The sequence below is a fragment of the Mycteria americana genome, chromosome 3, assembly GCF_035582795.1.
Source record: "Mycteria americana isolate JAX WOST 10 ecotype Jacksonville Zoo and Gardens chromosome 3, USCA_MyAme_1.0, whole genome shotgun sequence".
NCBI classification, from domain to species: Eukaryota; Metazoa; Chordata; class Aves; order Ciconiiformes; family Ciconiidae; genus Mycteria; species Mycteria americana.
In genome coordinates this window covers 51774143-51794412 of record NC_134367.1, presented here as the reverse complement: position 1 = coordinate 51794412, position 20270 = coordinate 51774143, and the positions used below count along the sequence as shown (strand labels likewise).

The window sequence follows — 20270 nt, the reverse complement described above, 5'->3', positions numbered from 1 at the left end:
ACACATCTTCAGTTGTAATATTAAAATACAATTCTGGGTGAAGGATCGTAGAAAGACATGCACGTTGCGCAGATAAAAATGTGTGGGATACATCTACCTGATATTCCCCCCCCCGACATGCACCATCAATTACATTCCTGAAGGAGCTTTCAGGTATTTCAGGCCTTCTTAGAAGAGCTTTTTGCTTTTTCTTTGAAGGAAACGGTCTCTACCTTGTGTCACCTCCCTTCTCTCCGAAGGGAGAGAAGTGGCTGCAAGTTGAAGGACTGAATCACAAAGTTTAATCTTGGCCCAGTAACTCCACTTGTCTGGAAAGAAAAGTTCACTTCAGCATAACCTAAAAGAGACTGGCTTTCAGAGGAACTAATTTTTCAGGCTCAGTCACAACTTACATATACATACAGTGGCGTCACATAGAGACTCTGATCCTGAAGTCGACATGTGGAAAAGCTTAAGCGAAGCAACGCTGCAGCTGTAACTGGCTGCCCAGATTAGTTCATACCCAGCTCTCACTGCCAACATTTAAAGTCTTTGTGAAATGCTTAAGTGTAAAGGGTAGCGCTGGCTCTCAAGTCCAAAGTCAACTGATATTAGGAAAGGGTACAATAATTTTATGACTGTTAACTGCATTAACGACCCTGTGAGCCAAGACAAAAAGCTGCCAGCCCTTGTGCCGCAGAAAGCCCCAGAATCACCTCTGCAAGGAGGAAAAATCTCCCTCCTCCACAAACATACTGCAGTGTTGTAAAAATTAGCTAACTACCTAAATCGCAGGCTGAGGGGGCAGAGCTGCCTGCAGTGTCAGAGACAAATCTGACACCATGAAGCACCCACCAGGACACCCAGGTTTAAATGTAGATCCAGGTACATCAGAGCAGGGTGGTGAGTCCTACAAAAGGGAGCCGCTTCATTACAGTAAAATTTTAGGAACAAGTCACCGTCCTCTAATGGAAGGCCCTGAGGTTCACCAAGAAGACCAGAGCTCATACACGATGCCTTTCCCCTTTCCTCCAGCGATGCCCTTCGTATGCTCTTCACCTAGATGTTGCCACATGCTAATGCCACCATAGCCTCTTGATGAAAAACACCAGCTTGCAAGCATACTCAAGTGCTTCAGGTAAGGCTTTGGGAGGGGCTTGGAAAAGGCCATGGAAAGACCCAGACCCCCTCTGAAGAGCTCCAGGGAACAAGAGACAAGTGAAGAAATTTCATTTTCTGCAAAGGCACTGAGGTCAGCTCAGGATTTGTTCAAGCTTGGGTTTCTACAGAAACAAGGTCAGATGCTCCCTGTAGAGAAGCTCTTGAAACCATTGTCTGGTTTTGGCAGGACATGAGGATCTCTGTGATTACCCAGGTCCTGTGAATTTTCATGCAGACATTACTCTTTCCTGGTTTGCACGAGGAGGCATGACCAGAGGGGTCAGAGATGCCAGCAGAGGACGTGACGCTGAGTAGTTTCACTGGGTATTTGTTCCCCATGGCAGAGAAGCAGCTGATTACAACCTGAATGATGGGCTACACCTGCTCCAAGGCCAAATCTGGCCTCCGAGTGTGCACATCGAGAAATGAGGGGAGGTCCCAGCCCCGGGGGTTGAGTGGCACCGTTTGAAATGGCTTTCATTCTGGTCCAAGTGCAATTCAGCTCCGCCACTCTGCGCCCCAACAAGTCCTGGCTGCTCGCGAGAGCTGCCAGCCTTGCAAGCTGCCTGTAATTGCAGGCTTTCTACGCTCTGAGGGAAAGGGGAGGGACTGGATAAAAAAACACCTCAGGTCTTTGAAACATAGAAAAGGTGTCCGAGTCGGTTCAATAGCCTTTCGTGGACTCAATAAAAGGTTAATCAAGTCGTCCGCAATGAAAGCAAGTTTGGCATCCCTGTCCCTGAGTTAGCGGTAATGCAGAATCCTCATGTGGTTTCTTACAGTTGATGCTATTATTTGGGAAAGGCCTCAAGAACAGTCCTGGGGGGGTCATAAAAAACCCACCCCAAACCCAAAAGGCTGCATGGGCAGAATTGTGATAGAAAGTTATCAGAACTGATTTAACCCACTTTCTCATTTAAACTACAGGAAAGTGAGTTCAAGTAGGTTCCTTTAACATAAAGGACATCTTTTAACCCAACTTTTGCTCCTGCTCTCCCCACCCCCACCCAAGGCTATTAAATGGCTTGAAATGTGACACAAAAATACATGCCTTATCATATCGGTTGGCTTCTCTCACTATAGCAGCCCTTATCAACATTCAGCAGCCCTATTAATGCAGTCCCCTGCAATCAGCAAGAAAAAGCAGCACTCCACAGATCGCTGAGCCATCCCTTCCCGATATCATAGGCCATTTTTGGATGCCAAATAAAGAGCAGGAGCTCTTTTTATGCCAGCAGTTTGCTCCATTACATCTGGTCTGCGTGCCCGTGGTCCACAGCTCTCACGGCTCGCCCCGTGGCAGACCCCCGAGTTGCCGATGTAGCACGAAGCTGCCCTTCCCTGGGACGTGGCTGCTGGCTGCCCTGTCGCTGTCACACCGGGTACCTTCCCATGGCGAGGCTGGGAGAGCCCTGTGCTCGTGCCCTGTGTCGAGCACGGACATTTAGGGGAAGGTTTACCTGTATAAATATTACACATACCACACTGCTAAGTGCAAACTGCTCCAAGGACATATCGTAGATTTGCCTTAATCCTATACTGCATTCTTGGGAGATGTGGTGTGATGAAGTGCTGGCAAACCATTGCTCACAAACTGCCAGAATTTTTGTAGAAAAAACTGCAGAGGCCCAAACCTACAGAGCCTACTGCAAGGAGCAGGGCTTCAGGAGTCAAACTGTTCCGGAACTGAAAGCTGGACATCCTCACTGGGCACTAAATTTTACTTCCAAACAAGAGAAATCCAGACCCCAGCACCTCTATCTCTGTTCTTTTTAACAGAGTTATGTTTGCCCTTTTTCAGTCCTCATTGCATATATAGACAATCCCTTTACTAACTTCTTCCTCAGGTTATTTTTGGTTCATGGGTTGCTGTACTTCATTTAAGATTCCCAAGAAATTACAAAACAACATAAACAAATGTTTTCAAAACTGTTTGCATCTCCCCTTGTTCCCTCCTGAGGAGCAGAGGAGGATGGGACCGGGGTGTCCTTGAGATACACTATACTGTATTTGATCTTAGCCAACAGACAGAGGAAGGATATTGCAAAAACACCAGTGAAATCCTTTCCCTTGGGATTTTGAGTTCGGTAGGCAGGCGAGGCTGGCAGGAGGTGAAGGCGTTGACTTCTCCACTTTTGCTCCACATGAAGGCAGGCTCGCGAGGAGGAAGCCTGTGTTCTGCCAGTGCCTCTTGGGCAGAGTTTACACCACGCACGAGAAGTTACAGGTGGATTTTGGGGCACCCACGGCACCTCTGCAAAGCCAGGGCACCTTTGGCATCTGTGCAATGTCGGAGTACCCCCGGCACCTCTGCAATGTCAGGGTGCCCACGGCACCTCTGCAGTGCTGGGCTGTCCATGGTGGCACTGCAATGCCGGGGTACCCACAGCATCTCTGCAACGTCAGGGTGCCCAGCTGAGCTCAGGAGCAAGCCCTGGGAGGGCCCACCGCTGGTCCACGCCTGAGGGACTCCAGCCCAGGCAAGACCCACTGCCATTCCTCTGGTTACCCAGTCTCTGACCCACCCTCAGCAGCCACCCCCCGCTTCTGCAGCCCCATCACTCATGGCCTGTGGGGGACAAGAGGCGGGCAGGGAGGTGTCTGCAGGAGTCCCCAGGGGCCGGGTTTTTCCCCTGAGGCTTCATGGCCCTCTTGCAGGGTGGACAGGTCAGGTCGGGAGACAAAAATCTCCGCTTACAACTTCTGTTGCAAGACAGAAACTGCGAGGCATGGTTGCTAGCTATGAAAAATTAACCAGGGAGAAGGTTTCTGTCTTACGAAATGCACCTCCTGATCATCCTGCAGAAACCGTCCTCACCCTCACTAGTGCTGCCACCCCTCAGCTTTTCAGTGCTACCTTTGACTTTCTCACAAGCTTTTAGGAATGTCTCCACGCCAGGCTGCCAAGCAGTGTTAGCCTTGCCGCCTTTCCTAAAATGCACAGTTTCATTTAGAGGAAAAGAAACCCCCAAACCCTCCCCTAGCTTCACAGCATTGATGCAAATGGTTTAGGTTTTATTGGGGCTTATCAGGTATAATTTTGGCTAATCTAGGGTCAATTTTTATACTCACAGTATTGGATTATTAATCTTTAATGTACTGTTGGGAGGTGTTATTGACACATAAAATGGTGAAATGTAGCAGATCTTCCTTTTAAGTATTTAATCCCCATGCGCACAGAAGCAGAGACGTTCATACTTCCCTGACCATTTCGTTTTTCTATTTCTGACATCATTCTCCAATGCCTGCAGAATTATTACGGATAAGAAAGAATCATTCCACGGTTAAATAAAAGTACATATAATTTTTGTAGGAAAGGAGGAAAGAGCAGGTACTTTCATATTGCCTTTAAGACCTTTTACCAGTGCAGGAATGGGCTAAATTTGGACCAGTGAGCTAGAGGTGAAAAACATGTATTGCCAAACCAATTCCCTTCTTCTAGACTCTAGTTTGCATCAAGTTGAACGTGAAAGCAATTTCTTAACCTTAAACTCCCCCACTTGGCACAACTGCAATTTGAAAGGTGTAAATTGCTAAACAAGTTTGTGGAGAGACACTTATTTAGATATTAATTTAAGTAACCAGAGGTTCTCAGGGCCCTCTATGTGAAATTATGTGCATCGTCAGGGCAATTAGTGGTGATAAAGAAAACTGGAGAGGTTGACATTCTCTTCTTTCAAAACTTTTGGCTTGATTTATACAAGCCACTGTGTTTGTCACATGAGCATTCAGTCCACAAAAAATACACATTTGTTTGTGGTGAATATCATTTTCCTGGGGAAAAGGAACAAACCTCTCTAGCCAGCCAACTTATCAGGATTTTATTGTTGTTTTCAAGGGGTGATTCAGCCGTGACTGGGTTCAGCAGGTTCTTCAGGAGCCACGCACATCATGGATTACACAATGCACATAAAGCATGATAGTGTCATTACCACACCTCTATTTTTTTAAATACACTTCCTTCTGCTTTTAGGTTGGGTCCAGTTATTCATGGGGAGCACCCGGCTCTGTACGAGGAAGCGGTGAATCCTTCTCTTTCTCCAAAGCACGCAGCCAGCAAGGAAGGCCAAATTTTACTCAGGGATTTCCCACCAGATCTTCAGATCGGATCTCTTATTTTCTCAGTAAAATGCAGTGCACCTTTTTTGCATGTTGAACTGTGGAGGAAAGACCTTGATTAAACTGGTGAAGCTAAACCATCTCCCCAAACGCCGCTAAGAAATAGCAGCATAAAAATCAAAATGTAAATGTACCACGGAGCAAGTAATCCCAGTTAATCCCAGCAGTCCCTGATATTCTTTATGGTGCAGGGCAGGAAGGGCCCAGCCATCTCCTGTGGTCACTGACTGTCCCCACAGCCCGCAGACTCGCCCCGCGGCCAGGTACGGTGCCTCACCATCGGGGGGGCACAGCAGATGGGGCGCAGGGTCCGTGGTCCCATGGCGTGCCAGGAGTCCTCAACACCTGCTGGTCCAGGCAGGGGAGAAGTCAGCCAGAGGGAAGCTCAGGGCAGCCCTTTGCACCATGCTGCTTTGCTCTTGTTTTCTTCACAGACCTTGAGCTGCCCAGCCCTCAAGCACGAGGGAGCAAGAGACTAATTTATCACAGGTTGGAAGAAACTGCTCTACTTTAACTCATAGGTAAGAGCAGTTGTAGACAAAACAGCTACAACGGCAGGGAGAGACCTCTGGCAGGCTTTTCCTCCAAGTCTGTGCTCTGGGCAGGGCAGGCAGATAGGATCTGCAGCACCACAAATCAACTCATGGCAAAGGGAGAAGAGAAACGGATTGTGAAATGAACTGTAAAATAAACATCTAATGTAAACGTCAAAAAGCAGTGGTTTGTTTTTTCTGTCTGGGAGCCCGAGTCTGGTACAAGTTACTGGCTGACTATGCCAGGACCCTGTTGGGGGAGGTTTACTGCTGGCCCCACTGCAGGGCAAGGAGGCAGCAGCTGCTCTTCTTTGCCGGCAGGAGAGGAGGCTGATCCCACCATGAACATACCTGCTGTCCTCTGGCACAGCCCCATCGCGCACTGGCTCGGGTGCCCACGCTTTGCCCGCGGTTCCCGGGATGGGCTGTCTGGCTCCTCCTGACCCAGAACGATGCCCTCCCAGACACCTGCCTTGGTGGCCTGGCAGCAGAGATGGGGCCACCCCGAACGCCTTCAGGCTGCGTCTTTCTCCAGGGCTTGGGTTTTCTGATAAGCAAGCGCTCACCCAAAGCTGCCTCTCCCCACCGTGCCTTCTGGCATCCCTGCCTGCTGCTCTGGCATCCCTGCTAGCCCTGCTGCTCACGGTCGATGGGGTTTTGCTGCTTGCAAGTCTTCTCCTGGTCCAGCCCATCCTCCCTGGTGGGAGGGCCGACACGTGCCCTCAGTAGGGGAAGCCGGCCACCTCTGAAACAAACCTGCTGCAGGAACATCTGCCTTTTCACCTGTATTTATACTTCTGGACCTTCAGATTTGCAGACATCCAGCCACAAGAGGGGTCAACAGGTGCTGGAGCATGTGGTGCCCCAAGAGGAGCACTTTCTGCACTGGTTGTCATCAGGAAAAGGAAACCTACGGGGCAGGGCATCTTCTCAGAGCTTCAAGCGTCACCAGGAACAGGAGAGAGCGACTTCTGTTTGCAGCAAGACGTGCCTGGAGAATGAATCTGGACAACGTGCAGCTTCTCTGGGGCCAAAGGGAGACACTAGAAAGCAGAAGGAAACCAAACATCAGACTTTTAGCAGGCGGTTGCACCACATCAATACCTCTCCGGGGTCTGGAGCACACCTTGGCTCATACGTCAACACACCGGGACATTACCCAATACCTGTTACACTCAAACCAGGGGAAAAGATAACAATTTGCTACTGTACATAGAGACCTGTGCCTCAGGTAGGAAAGGGCAGAGGCCTCTGCGCTTTTGTTTTTTGTTTTGTTTTGTTTTGTTTTTAAAGCTGTTTTAACTCTTTAAGGCAAGTTATAGGAGCATAAGGTTAGAAGGGACCTCAGGAGATCATGCTCCTGCTCTGAGGCAGAGCCAACGAAAATCCAGGCAAGCATTTTGCTCCCAAAAACACCCTTAATGAAGAAAAGTCCACACCTCTAGGAAATGTATTACCCTCATAGCTAGAACATAACCTACATTTGCTGCAGATGAAACAGCTATGTCCTCTCCTTAGTGGGCAGGAAGGGTTTTTTTAGTAATCTTCTGTGCAAAGGGCAGTTTGTGTCCCCTCTCAACCTGTTCTAACAAATAAAATCAGCCTTCTCCCATAGGTCCCCATTCTCGCTGACTCTGCTCATTCTCGTCGCTCTTCTTCGGTCCGGCTCCAGCGTCCAGGGCTGCCCCGGCACCACAACACCACAGCAGGAGCTCGGACAGTTTCTCGCTCATTATTGCCCACAACACCTTTTTTCCAGTGCTGCTGCTTGCGCCCCACTTGACATATGCGTAGCTGATCTCTCCTTCCTTAGCACAGTGCTGTGCACCTTTGTCTACTGAATTTCATCTGGTTGATTTTCCCTCCCAGTTCCTCGTGGTAGCACACGGTGGCACTCCTCGTTCTGCACGAGGGCCTTGCTTAGGGTGTGGGGCACACGTCCTCCAGCTGCTGGGCTGGCTGATACACCAGCAGTCAGAGGCTGCTGCCAACTTTCGGGTTTCCAGGTCCCCATGGGCATCCCGCCAAGGCTGGGTGGGGCAGGCGGCATGAGGACTGGGGGGGACAAGTGTGGTACGAGATTAGGCGCACAGGAGGATGGGACAGGTGGGAAGGGAGATAGTGTGCAGGTCCTGCTTTGGAAACGCACGTGCAAGAGCTGATAGTTGTTGAAGAGTCTGGTGGAGAACCGGTTTCTACCTCCAAACTCCTCCTCTATGGCCACCACCTGTGGTTCTGCCAGGAGGAGGAGGGAAGGCTGAAAACTGACGCTCGGTCAAAAAGCCTGTGGGATACAGCAGAGAAATCCCCAGGGGAAAGGGACTTTTATCTGATCACCATTTCCCATCAGAAAGCATCTGCATCCCGTAATGCCCTACCAAATAGGGTGGAGGGGATGCGGCCAAAGATAATGATTTTAACTGGGGGAAGTTATCCACCTCCCCTACTCAGTTCACACTTTCAGCTGTACCTACAGTTTTATTATATTTTGAGTTTCATACATTAATTTTGTGTGAAGAAGCCGAGCACCTGTAGCACTTGCGCCGGGAGCTGTGCTCCGAGCAAGGCTTAGCACGTGCCCAGGGTGCGTGGTATTACAGGCATCGTTTGCAGATGACTGCCCCGTGTGCAGGGTACGAGGGTCCCCAGGGATTGTTTCGGGTACCGTTATCAGCTGTTGCGGCGCCTGTGCTGAGCACAGCGGTGTGCAGTGAGATGTAGGGGGTCTGTACACTTTCTCTGGTGTGGCACATACCCATGCCTGGGTACACCAAATTTGGGAGTAAACTGCTTAAACGCAAACAAGGTACTTTAGCAGTTTGGCGTAATTAAGATTTCAGATAAGAGGGGTCAGAAGAATGAAATTCTGCTCCATCCATTTCTGAATACATCTCCTTTGTTCAGACGCTTATTATTATCTTATATTCCAGGTGCCAAATTCAACCCACCTTTAACATTTCTAGTACAGCTTCATCCTGAGACTCTTGGCACATGGGTGACGTCCGAGACAAGGCCAGACCAAAAAGAAATGTGTGTGGGCTCTGTGTGTGTGTGTACAGATATGTTAGACAAGTCACCTTTAGATGGTCTTTCCTCAACCATGAGCTCATCCAATCTGCCTGTATGATAAATTTGACCTTTAAGTTAGTCTTGAAATGCTGAACATGCGTCTACAGAGGACTGTCAATTATAGTGGAAAAGAAACAGAAAAGTCTTTTGTTAGCTTATGGATGAGGTGATCAGCATAAAATGTTCAAATTCTGTTAACCTTCAAGAGGAAAAATTAGCCGGATTCTTGTCTCACTGAGACAGAGAGAATCAGAGTTTGTCAATTTTATTTTGCAGGTTACGGCCCAGGGAAGTATTACAGGTCACAAGCGCCAGCACTGCCGGAGGGCAGGCGCCACGGCCGGCTCCGTAGATGGTCGTTCTAGGCTGCATCTAGGCTGTATGAAGCTACTTCACAATATCCATTTCTCATAGAAAGACTCAGCAGAGCACAAACAGAGAGACACTTTTAAAAAGAGCAAGGCGTTCATTTTTTTCCCAGCCCTTTGGCTGTAGCGGTTTGCTCTGCAGTGGTGTGCTCGTGTCCCTTTGAGCAGCCGTACCTGGTAAGAGGTCCACAAACCATTTGTACTTACTCTCAGCTCTGCATCTCCTGACCTTAGCAGACCTTTGAATACAGCCAGTAGTTCACATTGGCTGCAAACTTGCTATTCCGCATGAAGCAATGTTCAAGGTTTAGCCTACGTTAGGAAAAGGTGGCTGACGTAGCTAGACCAGCATACCGTGTCTTCAGACTCAGACGTAGCTTGAAGCAGCAAAAAAAAAAGAGAGCTTCTTGCCAGCGTAGCTGGAATGGAGGGAGTTGTACTGGCAACAAGCTCTTGCCAGATAACTGTGCTACCTGGGCTTCTTGCTTGTATAAAAACATCATTAAAAATAATCGTATCCACAACTGACATTACTGACCCCACAAACTTTTTAATGCCCGGCCTTAGAAAAACAGAGAATGCAAAAAAGTCAGAGAATAAAAAAAAAAAAAAAAAGAAAAAAATACTTCTTTTCAGAGAAAGTCTCACGGGGATCAAAAGTTAGGAAGACCATTGCTGACAGCAATGGGAAACACTGGTGACTTCAGACGTGGGCCAAAGAATGATGGAAGGGCATGAAAGAGCGGTTCAGGTGCCCCAAGGCAACGTATCATTTAAAGGGTAGCATTTTATTAGGCCTTTTTCACGTGCCGCCTTATTTGCCATTCCTGTATGCTCACATCTCTTGACATTTTCTCTGCACGCACAGAGAAGCCCACTCGGAGGCATGGTCCATGAGGTAGGTAAGGTGGGAGCGGGGTAACCCCCCGCTCCTCACACGTGCATTTGTGTGGGAAAACCAAATCGTGAGAGGCTCCCGCTAACAGCAACATCATGTCATCGTCCCCGAGGCCCTTCCTCAAGAAGGGAACAAAGCTTTGGCGAGGTAAGGTGAAGAGACTGTGGAAAAGCAAACATATTCAGGCAGGAGCTTTAAGAGGCTGGAAATATAGCAACAGAGTCTCAGCCAAATCCCCCAAGACCCAGCAATTCAGGGCACTTTCTGCAGACGACTTGTCACTTTGATGTCCTCTAGTGGAAAACAGTGAAATGGGCCTACCCTGAAGAGCTAGCTACGGAGGAGACAGAGAAAGGGAAGTGAGGCTTTGTATTTACCTCTATAAGCTACTCCAGGGTAACTTCCCACACATGTGCTCTTACTCCGTGGTAAGCTAGTTTGCAGTGACCCTTTGGTGAAAACCAGGTAGCCCACCTTACCCGGACTGCAGAGCAAACACAACTGGACTGCAAAGTGAAGACCCCCTCTACATCCACACCTGGCCTTCCCCTGCGCTACCTTCTCCTTCTAGCTGTAGTCCTAGAGGCAGAAGCTTCAGAGCAGACACCTGAAGGTAGATGCCTTCCCCAGAGAGAGACTTTGATATCTCCTAGCTCTGAAAGCCACTACAATTTTATAACCGCTCAGGCACAGTAGAGTTTTGACTTAAATTGTGGCTTTTCCATAGGAGTCTGCTAGGCTGAGTGACAGTGCATAGCAAAAACCTCTGTGTAAATGAGACAGCCTTGCCATAAATTTTGCTTAACAGATGCACACTGAGGTTGAGAATGCAGTTCGATATTGCAAGTACGACTCTCAAGAGAAGTGTGAATGACAATGGGTTTCATTTAATGAGTAAAAGGACTAAGTTGGGTTTTTTTATTTTATGTCTTTTATGAATTACTTTCTAAGCACTGACTTTTCTCCAGGACATTCATCCATGAACTAGTTAATGGTGTACAAGCCTGGATAACCTTAAGTAAGAGAAGCCTACAGAGATTTAAAATAAAGTGCTGGTGAAGTATGAATTTTCTACTGAAAAAACTAATCCGACGTGAGCAACTGCCCAGACACCAGGCCCGTCATTGACAGCAGAGGCGTGGAAAGGCTGGACCTCGCCCTCCTGGAGGGGAAGGTGTCAGCAGCAGCATCCTCTGCTGCTCCCCAGGGAGGACCTCCAAGGTGGCCATGTCAATGCAGTTTTCCTCCATCTTTTGCTTTGGAGGTCAGAGGTAGAGTACACACGTATTTCTCAGTTAGCACTTCCTAACCGATGCCATCCTTTTCCAAGGTGGTTACAAATAGAAGAAGGATCCATTGTCCATGCAGCAGATGAAGCTTCAGAGGGGTCTCGTGCCACACATGAATACCAGAGCAGGGTGCTGGCATCTGCCGTGCTTCGCTCCCACTGATGTCCTCTCCATCCTCCTGCCTTGGCAGCTCGCTGCACGAGCTGCGGGGTCTTACAGAGCTTACAGTGGCCCCCAGGGCATGAAACAGAGCCAAAGCCTGACATCCGTGCGGTATCACACGCCCCGGGTGCTGGCAGCAGCCTCAATGCCCATCAGGGTGTGCGAAGTGTGCACAGCCGGTCAGCACTGCCGCAACGCTAATCCCCAGGGAAAGGCAGCACTTGGGAACTGCCTTATGCTTTGAATTTCAGCAAAACCAAAGTTTTAAGGTATCACCTAAAAAAGAATGAAAATTGAGGGGGGGGGGGGGGGCATCCTGATCAGGGTCGTATTTGTCTTGGAAGTTGGAAAGATTTTTATGAGATGTCGTATATTTTTACTGTTTCCCCCCCATTTCACTATGTCATTCACAGGATATAGATATCTTTAAACCTGCATGGCATAATTAACATTAAAAGAATGTTACAACAGTTACCCTCATTTAGGACAATTGTTCCTACTGAATCGAGATATTTTATCTCGTTTTCTAGATTAAATCGGTTCCTTGGTATGTCATCAAAGCATCCAACAATAAAAGCAGGAGACGCTTTGTTCTAATAAGTAAATGTTGTGGCACATGCAAAACTACTGGTGTCATTAGTATGAAAAGAAAATCCAAGCGCAAAAATAAAAAATCCAAACCAGGGTTTCTGAATTTTGTCAGACAATTCCAAAGTTTTCTAAAGATTTAAACAGCAGTTAAAAAAAAAAATCTTTTTTTTTTGTTCTAATGGAATTTTCTGTGTTTTGTGTTTACATGATAAAAGTATTTTCATTTTAAAAAATTCCACAGGCAGAGCCAGTGGGAAAAAAGCTCTGTGGGCTGGGTCAGGCAAACAGAGAAGCGATGAGACACTGCAGAAGTTGCTGGCAGCGGGATGAATCTGTGCGCCAGCGAGAGCTGTATCTACTCCATCTGGCTTGGGCTCCACTTCACCCAAGAAGTCCTCCTTTTGAACAGGGAGATACCAGTCACAATGACTCCACCAGAAAAAGAGGTAGCCTCCCAGATTTGCTTATCTCAAGCTTCGTGAAAGCACCACTAACTTCCTTGGCAGCCGTAGCCAAACAAGAGCTGTAAAACACTGTTTTCCCTGGTCTGGTCGAACTCGCAACTCAGCGTATGTGGCGGGGAGCTCCCAAAATAGCTCTCGGTTGCCTCACCAGTCTCGGCAGCAGCTCGAAAAGCCTTTTGTCTTCTGGGACAACTTGGAGAAGTTTAAAATGTTTGGACTTATTTTGAAAGTACTCTGAAAGATAAGAATGATCTATTCCAAGGGTGGGTGAACTGAAGGTCACAGCTAAGGCATTGCACAACCCAACCAAGTAGGTTCAGCACAAAACTCGCACAGGATTTGATCAGCTCATCATCGCTGCTGCTGCCCCTGCCTAAATTCAGGTCAAATCTGAGGTCCTTCCACCCGGCACCTCACCGGGCCAAACGCTCTCATTGTTGTCCTAAATACCAGTGGGGCGATGCCAACCAGGAGGAGGACACGGGTCCTTCACGGCCAGATCGCTGTTGGAGGAGCCTTCGGAGAACTCAGCAAAACAGCTCCATTTCCGAGGAGCAGCTGTAATTGCTGCAGGACAATATTGTAATATTTCAGGCTATCTCTAGTTAGGGCAAAGCCTGAATAGCTCTTGCTCTGTTAAACAAGGGATATCCCCAAGCTGCTCTTTATACTGCAGTACTTCAGCACAACGCTCCCGTGGGCTTTGCACGGACGACACGGCGGTCATCCCCCCGGAGTCATGGGAAACCCCTCCCCGCTGCACGTTAAGGCTCCTCTTTCTTGAAAATAGCATTTGCTCTTGAAAAATGACTCCAAAAAACCAAGACATCTGTGGCTTCCCGTCAGGGTGGGAGAAGAGTTTTTTGTTGACATGTCTCATGTTTCTCAGCACGCTCTCCTGTGCCTTGGCCAGAGCCCTCGGTATAACTTTCTGCTGAGTCAGGCTGCTGGTTTTCTTATCCCAAATCCCAAATGGGTAGTTTCAAGTACTCCAGGCATTTTTCAAAGACAGTTTGAAACCCAGCCAAGCCCACGGGGGGGTGTAACTCTTCTCCTGACCCATTTGCAGTTGGGCTGGTTGTCTTCCAGGAGCTGGGCTGCAGCTGGAGGGTGCTCTTGCCATTCCAGGGAAAAACACCCCCACCCCACCCCCCCCCTTCAAAATCAAGTGAACTTTGTGATTTTTAGCAGCAGTAAATGATCCCATTGGGGGTTATTTGACCACCGAAACTAGGCTGGCTTGGCTGAAGGGTTGAAGTGCAGAGGCCCACATAAATACGCATTCACAGACTCCAGCAGATGCAGCATCAGGCCCCCTCCCCAGCCCCAAACCCCCCCCCAGCCGGTTTCACCGCTGCTCAGAAGTCACCCCTTTTCCAGGACCTGCGTTTAGATGTCCATCCACGAGATAATGAAACAGAGCGAAGGCAAATGTGCAATGTAGAGATCCATTATGCTTTATTTACATGCGTCACCATCTCTTTTACAAACTAGATTACAATTTAAAATGGAATACACAAGGCAATATCTACTAACACCAAGTGGAGTAAGCACTGCGTCTCTACTTAGTTTGGAAAGGGGCAGGTTTTGCTCCAAAACAAACTTCCTTCCAACCTCTGTGTAGTAAGGTAGTATATTCCTCCACAGCAGCATCTTTTTTCTTTTTTTTTAATATAAAATCCTCAGTAAGACTGCAACATGAGAGTGTCTGCTTTCAAATGAAAGTACAAGATAGCCCAAATGAAAAGTATAAACTGTTCAGCTCTTCAGTATGTAAAGACGGCCATGCGCGATAAGGCTGTGGATTTAATATTCTTCCAATTTACATGGCTTGAAACAAAAACAGATAAAACAGTTTTACAGATACTGTATACATATTTTTTCCAATCATGCAACTTTTTTTAAAAAAAAGTTAAACATGTGAAGCCAAATGTACAATCCATTTTTTCCAACCCATAGTAACGAAATGTATCTGGTCCCCCTTCGCATCTGTTGGCAATTCCTAAGGTATATCGTGTACTGGAAACACTCACAGGACACCGATTGCCAAGCAATGACATCATTTTAGAGAAATACATGACCTAAAAGGTAACTTTTTGAGGCGGTGGCACAAAAATTTCTGGAGTTAAGCAGTGGTCAACTATCCGATTATTCTCAAGAGAAAATTTTTTTACAAAATCATTAAATCAAGCCCCAAACCTGTGACTGGGAACTGCATAAATGTCACCCTTTTAGACCTTTTGCTTAGACAAAGTGTTTAAACGATACCTATGTAATTGTTCTGGACCTTTATCTGTTTTACACGGTTTCAGAAGGAAAACTTCTAGGCATAAAAATGTTCAAAGACTCAAAGGCCAAATTTTCAAACGGTAGGTTCCCCAAATTAGCCATTCAAGTCTGTATTTTGACACCTAAATAAGAGGCTTTTTGAACTCAGCGAGATTTATTTAGCACCTCTGGAGAGGAGGGTGTTTGCTGGGCATCTCAGCAGGCGTAGAGGGTTGTGACCTTTCCTGCCCTGGGGGGACCTGGCACCTCTCCTTCCCTCGAGAAGCGACAAGGGCAGAGCAGCTGGCCCCCTGTGACCATGCTGGAGTCCCCGACATTCGGCGCCTGACACCAGGCACTTCCGTTTGAAAATCTTGGCCCCAAAAATGAGCAACAGAAACCAAACCAAACCGAAGAGGTTGGCCAAGTCCACCCCTCTTCAGTGAGTGCTGGGATGTTCTCCAAAGCAGGGACCCCAGGCGTCCCAGCCACGCCAATGGAAATGCTTTCCTTGACATTGCTGGGAGGCAGGTTAAGCCTTTCAGCTGCTAATGCTTTTATTTTTTTTTTTAAAAAAACTTCTCTGCCATTGACGGGCTGTCTCTAAATCAAGTGTTTTTTCTCCATTTTCGGAACAGAGCGGACCATAGTTTTCTCTCATTTCTGCCAGTGGGAGCTAGCTCCATTGAGCTCAAGGGGGCTAGGCTGCCGTAGCAGAGCAGAAGTTGTCCCCATTTGGTTTAAGCTAACGGGCCTTCCCTTGCCTTTGACAAGAAGTGCATCCGTACAAAGAAAAAAAATAAAATGATGGATTTTGGTCACCTTGGCCATACCATCAAGTCAGGTCTTACTGATGCTGTCAGCGACGTGGTCGGTGGTCTTTGGGCAGGCACCCCGGGACTGACCGGAGGCTCACCCGTGCAGGGACCAAATGCTGCTCCCAGCACGAGGAGCTGCCGAGTGAGCTCTGCTGGCAGCCGAAACCACGGGGCAGGGGGACAAGCCCAGCCGCAGGGCAGCAGCTGCACAGGAGCCTCGGGGAAAGGAGCACCGGAGGGAAGTCCTTCAGCATACACTCGCATTTCGGGGTGTACTGGGAAGCTGAGAGCTAATGCTACACACTCAGAGGAGGTTGGTGATAAAGCTCTTGATCAATTTTGGTAAAAGGTGCCTGCAACTGGACTCTGATAAGCAAAGCGACCACTAGCCCAGGTGACCACTGTGCCACACGAGCGTCCTGGGTAGCTGGCTGCTGACGGAAATGGGCGATGAGCATCAGCTAACTCCAATAAATGCAATAAACTAATCCCCACGCTGACAAATAGACCACCTTGGTGTAAAAAGAAAAGAGAAGTTTTTTTAAAAGGCGAATGATAAACCCTTGGCTGCTGGGAAGAGTTGATATGCTACAGGGCTACGATAACCACAACTGCACAGAGTCTACACACTCATAACTGCAGGGAGAAACCAAGAAGTGCATCTTTACGAGAGAACAGCGTGGGGGCTACAATACAAAAACAAAACTTCCATCACACTAGGAGCTGTTGTTTCACCAATATCACCTCAGGGACCTGGAAAGTAAGGAGCGAGGAAGGGCCCACGAATGCGTGTGTGTGTGTACGTGTGTGTGGATGACTGTGCATGTGTGGTGGCAGTGGCGAGAGGGAGTCACTCCACATTGCATGGGACACGGGTCGGTGGGAACTCATGCACTGAGACTTTGGGTTAAAAGGCTAGTTTGTTCTCCTAACATCCATGCATAATGATCCATTTCTGTACATAATAAAATATATTTATATATTTATATGCATAATGCTTTTATGCAAAGAAAAAAACTTCATATATCGCTTTGGAGAATTATGTATACACTGTCCTATTCAGAACCTCTTCATACCGAGTTCCTATGTACCATTGGTGTCTTCCCCTCTTTTTTGTATCCCTCCCCCCCCAAGATACTAATAAAAAGTAATCAAACTTTCCAGATTATAGAGAGGATCTATACAGCACCATACCTTTTATTCATTATTATTATTATTAATTATTATTCATTTTACAAAAGAAAATCTTAGAAGCAAAATATATAAAACTGCCTTGTCTTTCAGTGTCATTTATCCTGTTACAATCTATGCTCATATGAAAAGCCATTTGTACGATACGGTCACCTTGCCATTCCCTCTCCTGCTTCTTCTGCTACAACAGATTATACATAACGAGAAGGAAAAAATAATCAAGGATATGTCCAAAACAAAAAAATAAAGGATCACTGATGCAGTAACACACCCTGCAATGACCTGTGCCTCAACTCCTGGTGTTGCCACTGCAAGTCACCTGCCGATGCCCAGCCTCTACGCTTAGCTTTTCTGCGAAGTGGCGTACTTACCTGAATTGTCACTTTTTCAAACACATCTTTACAGGTGGCTATGTTCAACTTGTCTGGCAGCTCAGCTTATAACTCCTGACCAGCTCGCTGCGGCAGCAGGGGCAGCTCTGCTAACGTAAGGCAGGAGGGGAGCCCGCTCCGGCGGGCAGCAAACGGGCTCCTGCCTCGGTGCACGTGTGGGCAACGGCACCTGCTGTCAGTCCGTCCTCACGAGCCCAAGAGGCAAACTTGCCGGCTTCCCTTGTTTTGCAATCAACCCTGGTTTGACACTTATGGAAAACAGGGGTGTACCATTAAATTTAAGGAAAGAATAAGAAAGAAACAAACAAACCAACCCAACAAACAAACAGACCACACGCATCGCCTCTCTCTGGAATTCAGCTGGTTGATCGGTATAACGAACGCTGTATATTCAGAAAACCCTGACGTCTGAGCAGTGTTGGGTTATGATCGTTTCCTTGCACGTGAGCAGTACTTGAGATTCCCCAGGGAGAGAAAGCAAAAATGGTCAAAAATCTAAGGAAATCAAACTGGAGGTTGTGGGGGGGAGGGTGGGCAGACAGGGAAAACCTCCAAAAAGAAAAGCCAACTTAAAACATCCCATAAACCATTAATATATTGAAACACCACATACTCATTGACAAGTAACTACTGTAAAGGCTACACAGTGTGTTCTCAACAGGATGGTGCTGAACATTGTCTCCACAGCAGGTGCTTGGCCATCCCAGAAAAGGAAGATTTTGCATACTTCAGAATGAGTTCAATTCCCCAAAAAAAAGAGAAAAAGAAAAAAAAAGGAGGATCTTCACTCCGGTAAGGGGCCTATTAACAGTCTGCTTCGTTAGGAAAATAATGTAGGGTTCACAAAGGTCGTAAGCTGTAAACGGTATCACTGTCCACTTGCTGACAGCAGATTTGGCAAAGGGTTCTCTCTCTACATCTCGTGTCAGTTTGAGGGCCTGGAGAGGAAGAAGAAAAAGAAGAAAAGACAGTGAGACTGCTGCATGTGGAAAAAAAAAAAAAAAACAAACCCAACGAAAAAGGCAACCAAGCAAACCTCCAAACCCAACAACAGCTTACACTGACAAGCAATTTTAATTTGTTTGCACCCCAGGAGCTTCAAACTTATAGCAAGGAATAAGTTCCACCGTGACCCTGCCTGAAAATGCTTCTCCCTTGCCAAGGCCTGAGTGTGCTTCTTTGCTGGCTTAGCGGCTCCCAAGCAGGAAAGAAAAAACTCTCTCTCCAAAGAAAAACAATGGCCAAGTCTGATTTACAGAAACCCAGCGTATCGTCTATTTGTTAAGCGTATTTCCAGGTGAAGCACGGAAAGATCCTCCAGCTTTCCTCCATTTTTCATGACCACCCTTTCTCAGCATCACCAAAAGGCTGGACAAATCTTCCGTCAGCGTTTGACATCGACCACCACCCTTGAAGGACAGCCGAAGGAGGCTGCTCAAGAAAAGCAGCAAGGAGCCATGAATTTCAGTTTGGACTTTGGAGTTCTCCATTTTCCTGCTCATATGACACACTGTCACCAGACAGGGTCCACCCGGCTTTAAAAACAGAGTTAGGGTCCAGCTTATTCTGTAGCCGTGAAACTTCTCTGCAGAGGGAAAGACACTGGAAAGACCCCTTGGATGCAGCATGGAGATGACTACGAAGGGACACGGTAAGTAGGTAAAACACTGAAAACAGATGAACATTTCAACCAAGGGGGCCAAGGGCCAGGTTTTTAAAGGTACTCAGTGTCCTAAAGATATAGGCAGGCACCAAGTAGGGTTTTGGAAAGTATGTACATTTAAACATTCCCATGAAATCCTTTCACATCTTCAGAAAGCCCACTTGGTAGCCATCTGCACTGCTGGGCAATGTAACTTCTGGCTCTGAAATGGCTTCTGAAACCACCACTTACAACCTGTTGAGGATTTTCCCCGAGATGGATGACTGGTGATTTTTTTATACAGTGCAAGAACAAGGGGACACTTGCCGAAACCAAAAAGCCATTTGAATTGATTACAGGAATGTCTTTACTCTCAAAAGATCCTGGTATCAGGCACCCTCACGAAAAACGGTGAATTTAGGGGGGACTGCTTGATTAATCTTGACCAGCATCTCCTGCAAGGGGGATCACTCAAAGGCTGTCACGAGATGACTCTCCATCACTGCCCCTCTCCTTTCTAAGGTGCCAGGCACTCATCCTATGATAACATTTTATTAAAATGACCTATTCTGATAATGCTAAATGATTGATGGAAATTTAATCATTTTGTCTCATGGTTATTAGAGCAACAGTGTGACAGCTGCTCTCTGCGCCATTAGGGGAGAACTTCATTCAGCACAGCTTAGGGAGCAGACAGATTGCGCGTTTCACCCAAACAAAATTTGGCTTTAGCCTTAATTATGTGGAGGGGTTTGGGGTAGACTGTTTTGTGAATAAAGGGATTTCCAACTGGATCAACATATTGATTTCTTCATTTTCAAAGGGCAAATTAACGCTAGCCATTCGTTAATGTGACTGCCTGGCAATGACTCCATTTGGTAAGTGTGTCCTGATGGCCGTAACAAGGTCAGCAGAAGATACCCAGACAGGCCTGGTAGCCCCCAGTAAAACCGGGCTAGTGGCTTGTATGCAGCTCAAACGAGTGCATGCCCTTTTCTCTGCTTCTCCTTAAAGCCTTAGCACCAGGGGGCTGGAAGGGGTGACTTCCCAAAGCACAACCTCATCCGAAGGCAAGGCTCGTGTCCCGCGTGCTGCAGCCCGGCAAGCCGTCTCGCTCTCATGCAGCCGTCGGTTATGCTGAGCACGGGCTTAACTTCAGCATGTGTGACTTTGAATGGAGCTATTAATTAAAAGTAAACGAGTACAGAAACTCCCGATGAATTACCAGAGTAGTGTTTAACGTTTAAATTAAAAATGTATGTAAAATACTGTACTATGAAACGAAGTGACAAGAGAAAAAACTGGAGGAGGGATGATGATGAGCAT

The 20270-nt window shown here is 47.3% G+C and overlaps 1 protein-coding gene across 3 annotated transcripts in view; it reads right to left on the bottom strand.

Annotated features, from left to right (window-relative positions):
- Positions 1-14067: 14067 nt before the first annotated feature.
- Positions 14068-20270, bottom strand: part of FOXO3 (forkhead box O3) — a 95966-nt gene continuing 89763 nt past the window's right edge. For 2 of the 3 annotated variants that reach the window (XM_075498500.1, XM_075498501.1), the window contains one exon: positions 18102-18240. Coding sequence is in view for 1 of the 3 variants with exons in the window: in XM_075498502.1 (XP_075354617.1) it covers positions 18031-18240 (210 nt within the window). In the remaining 2 variants the exon portion in view is untranslated. Of the gene's footprint in view, positions 18241-20270 lie in introns of all 3 variants that reach the window. The other variant, XM_075498502.1, reaches the window with a different exon arrangement.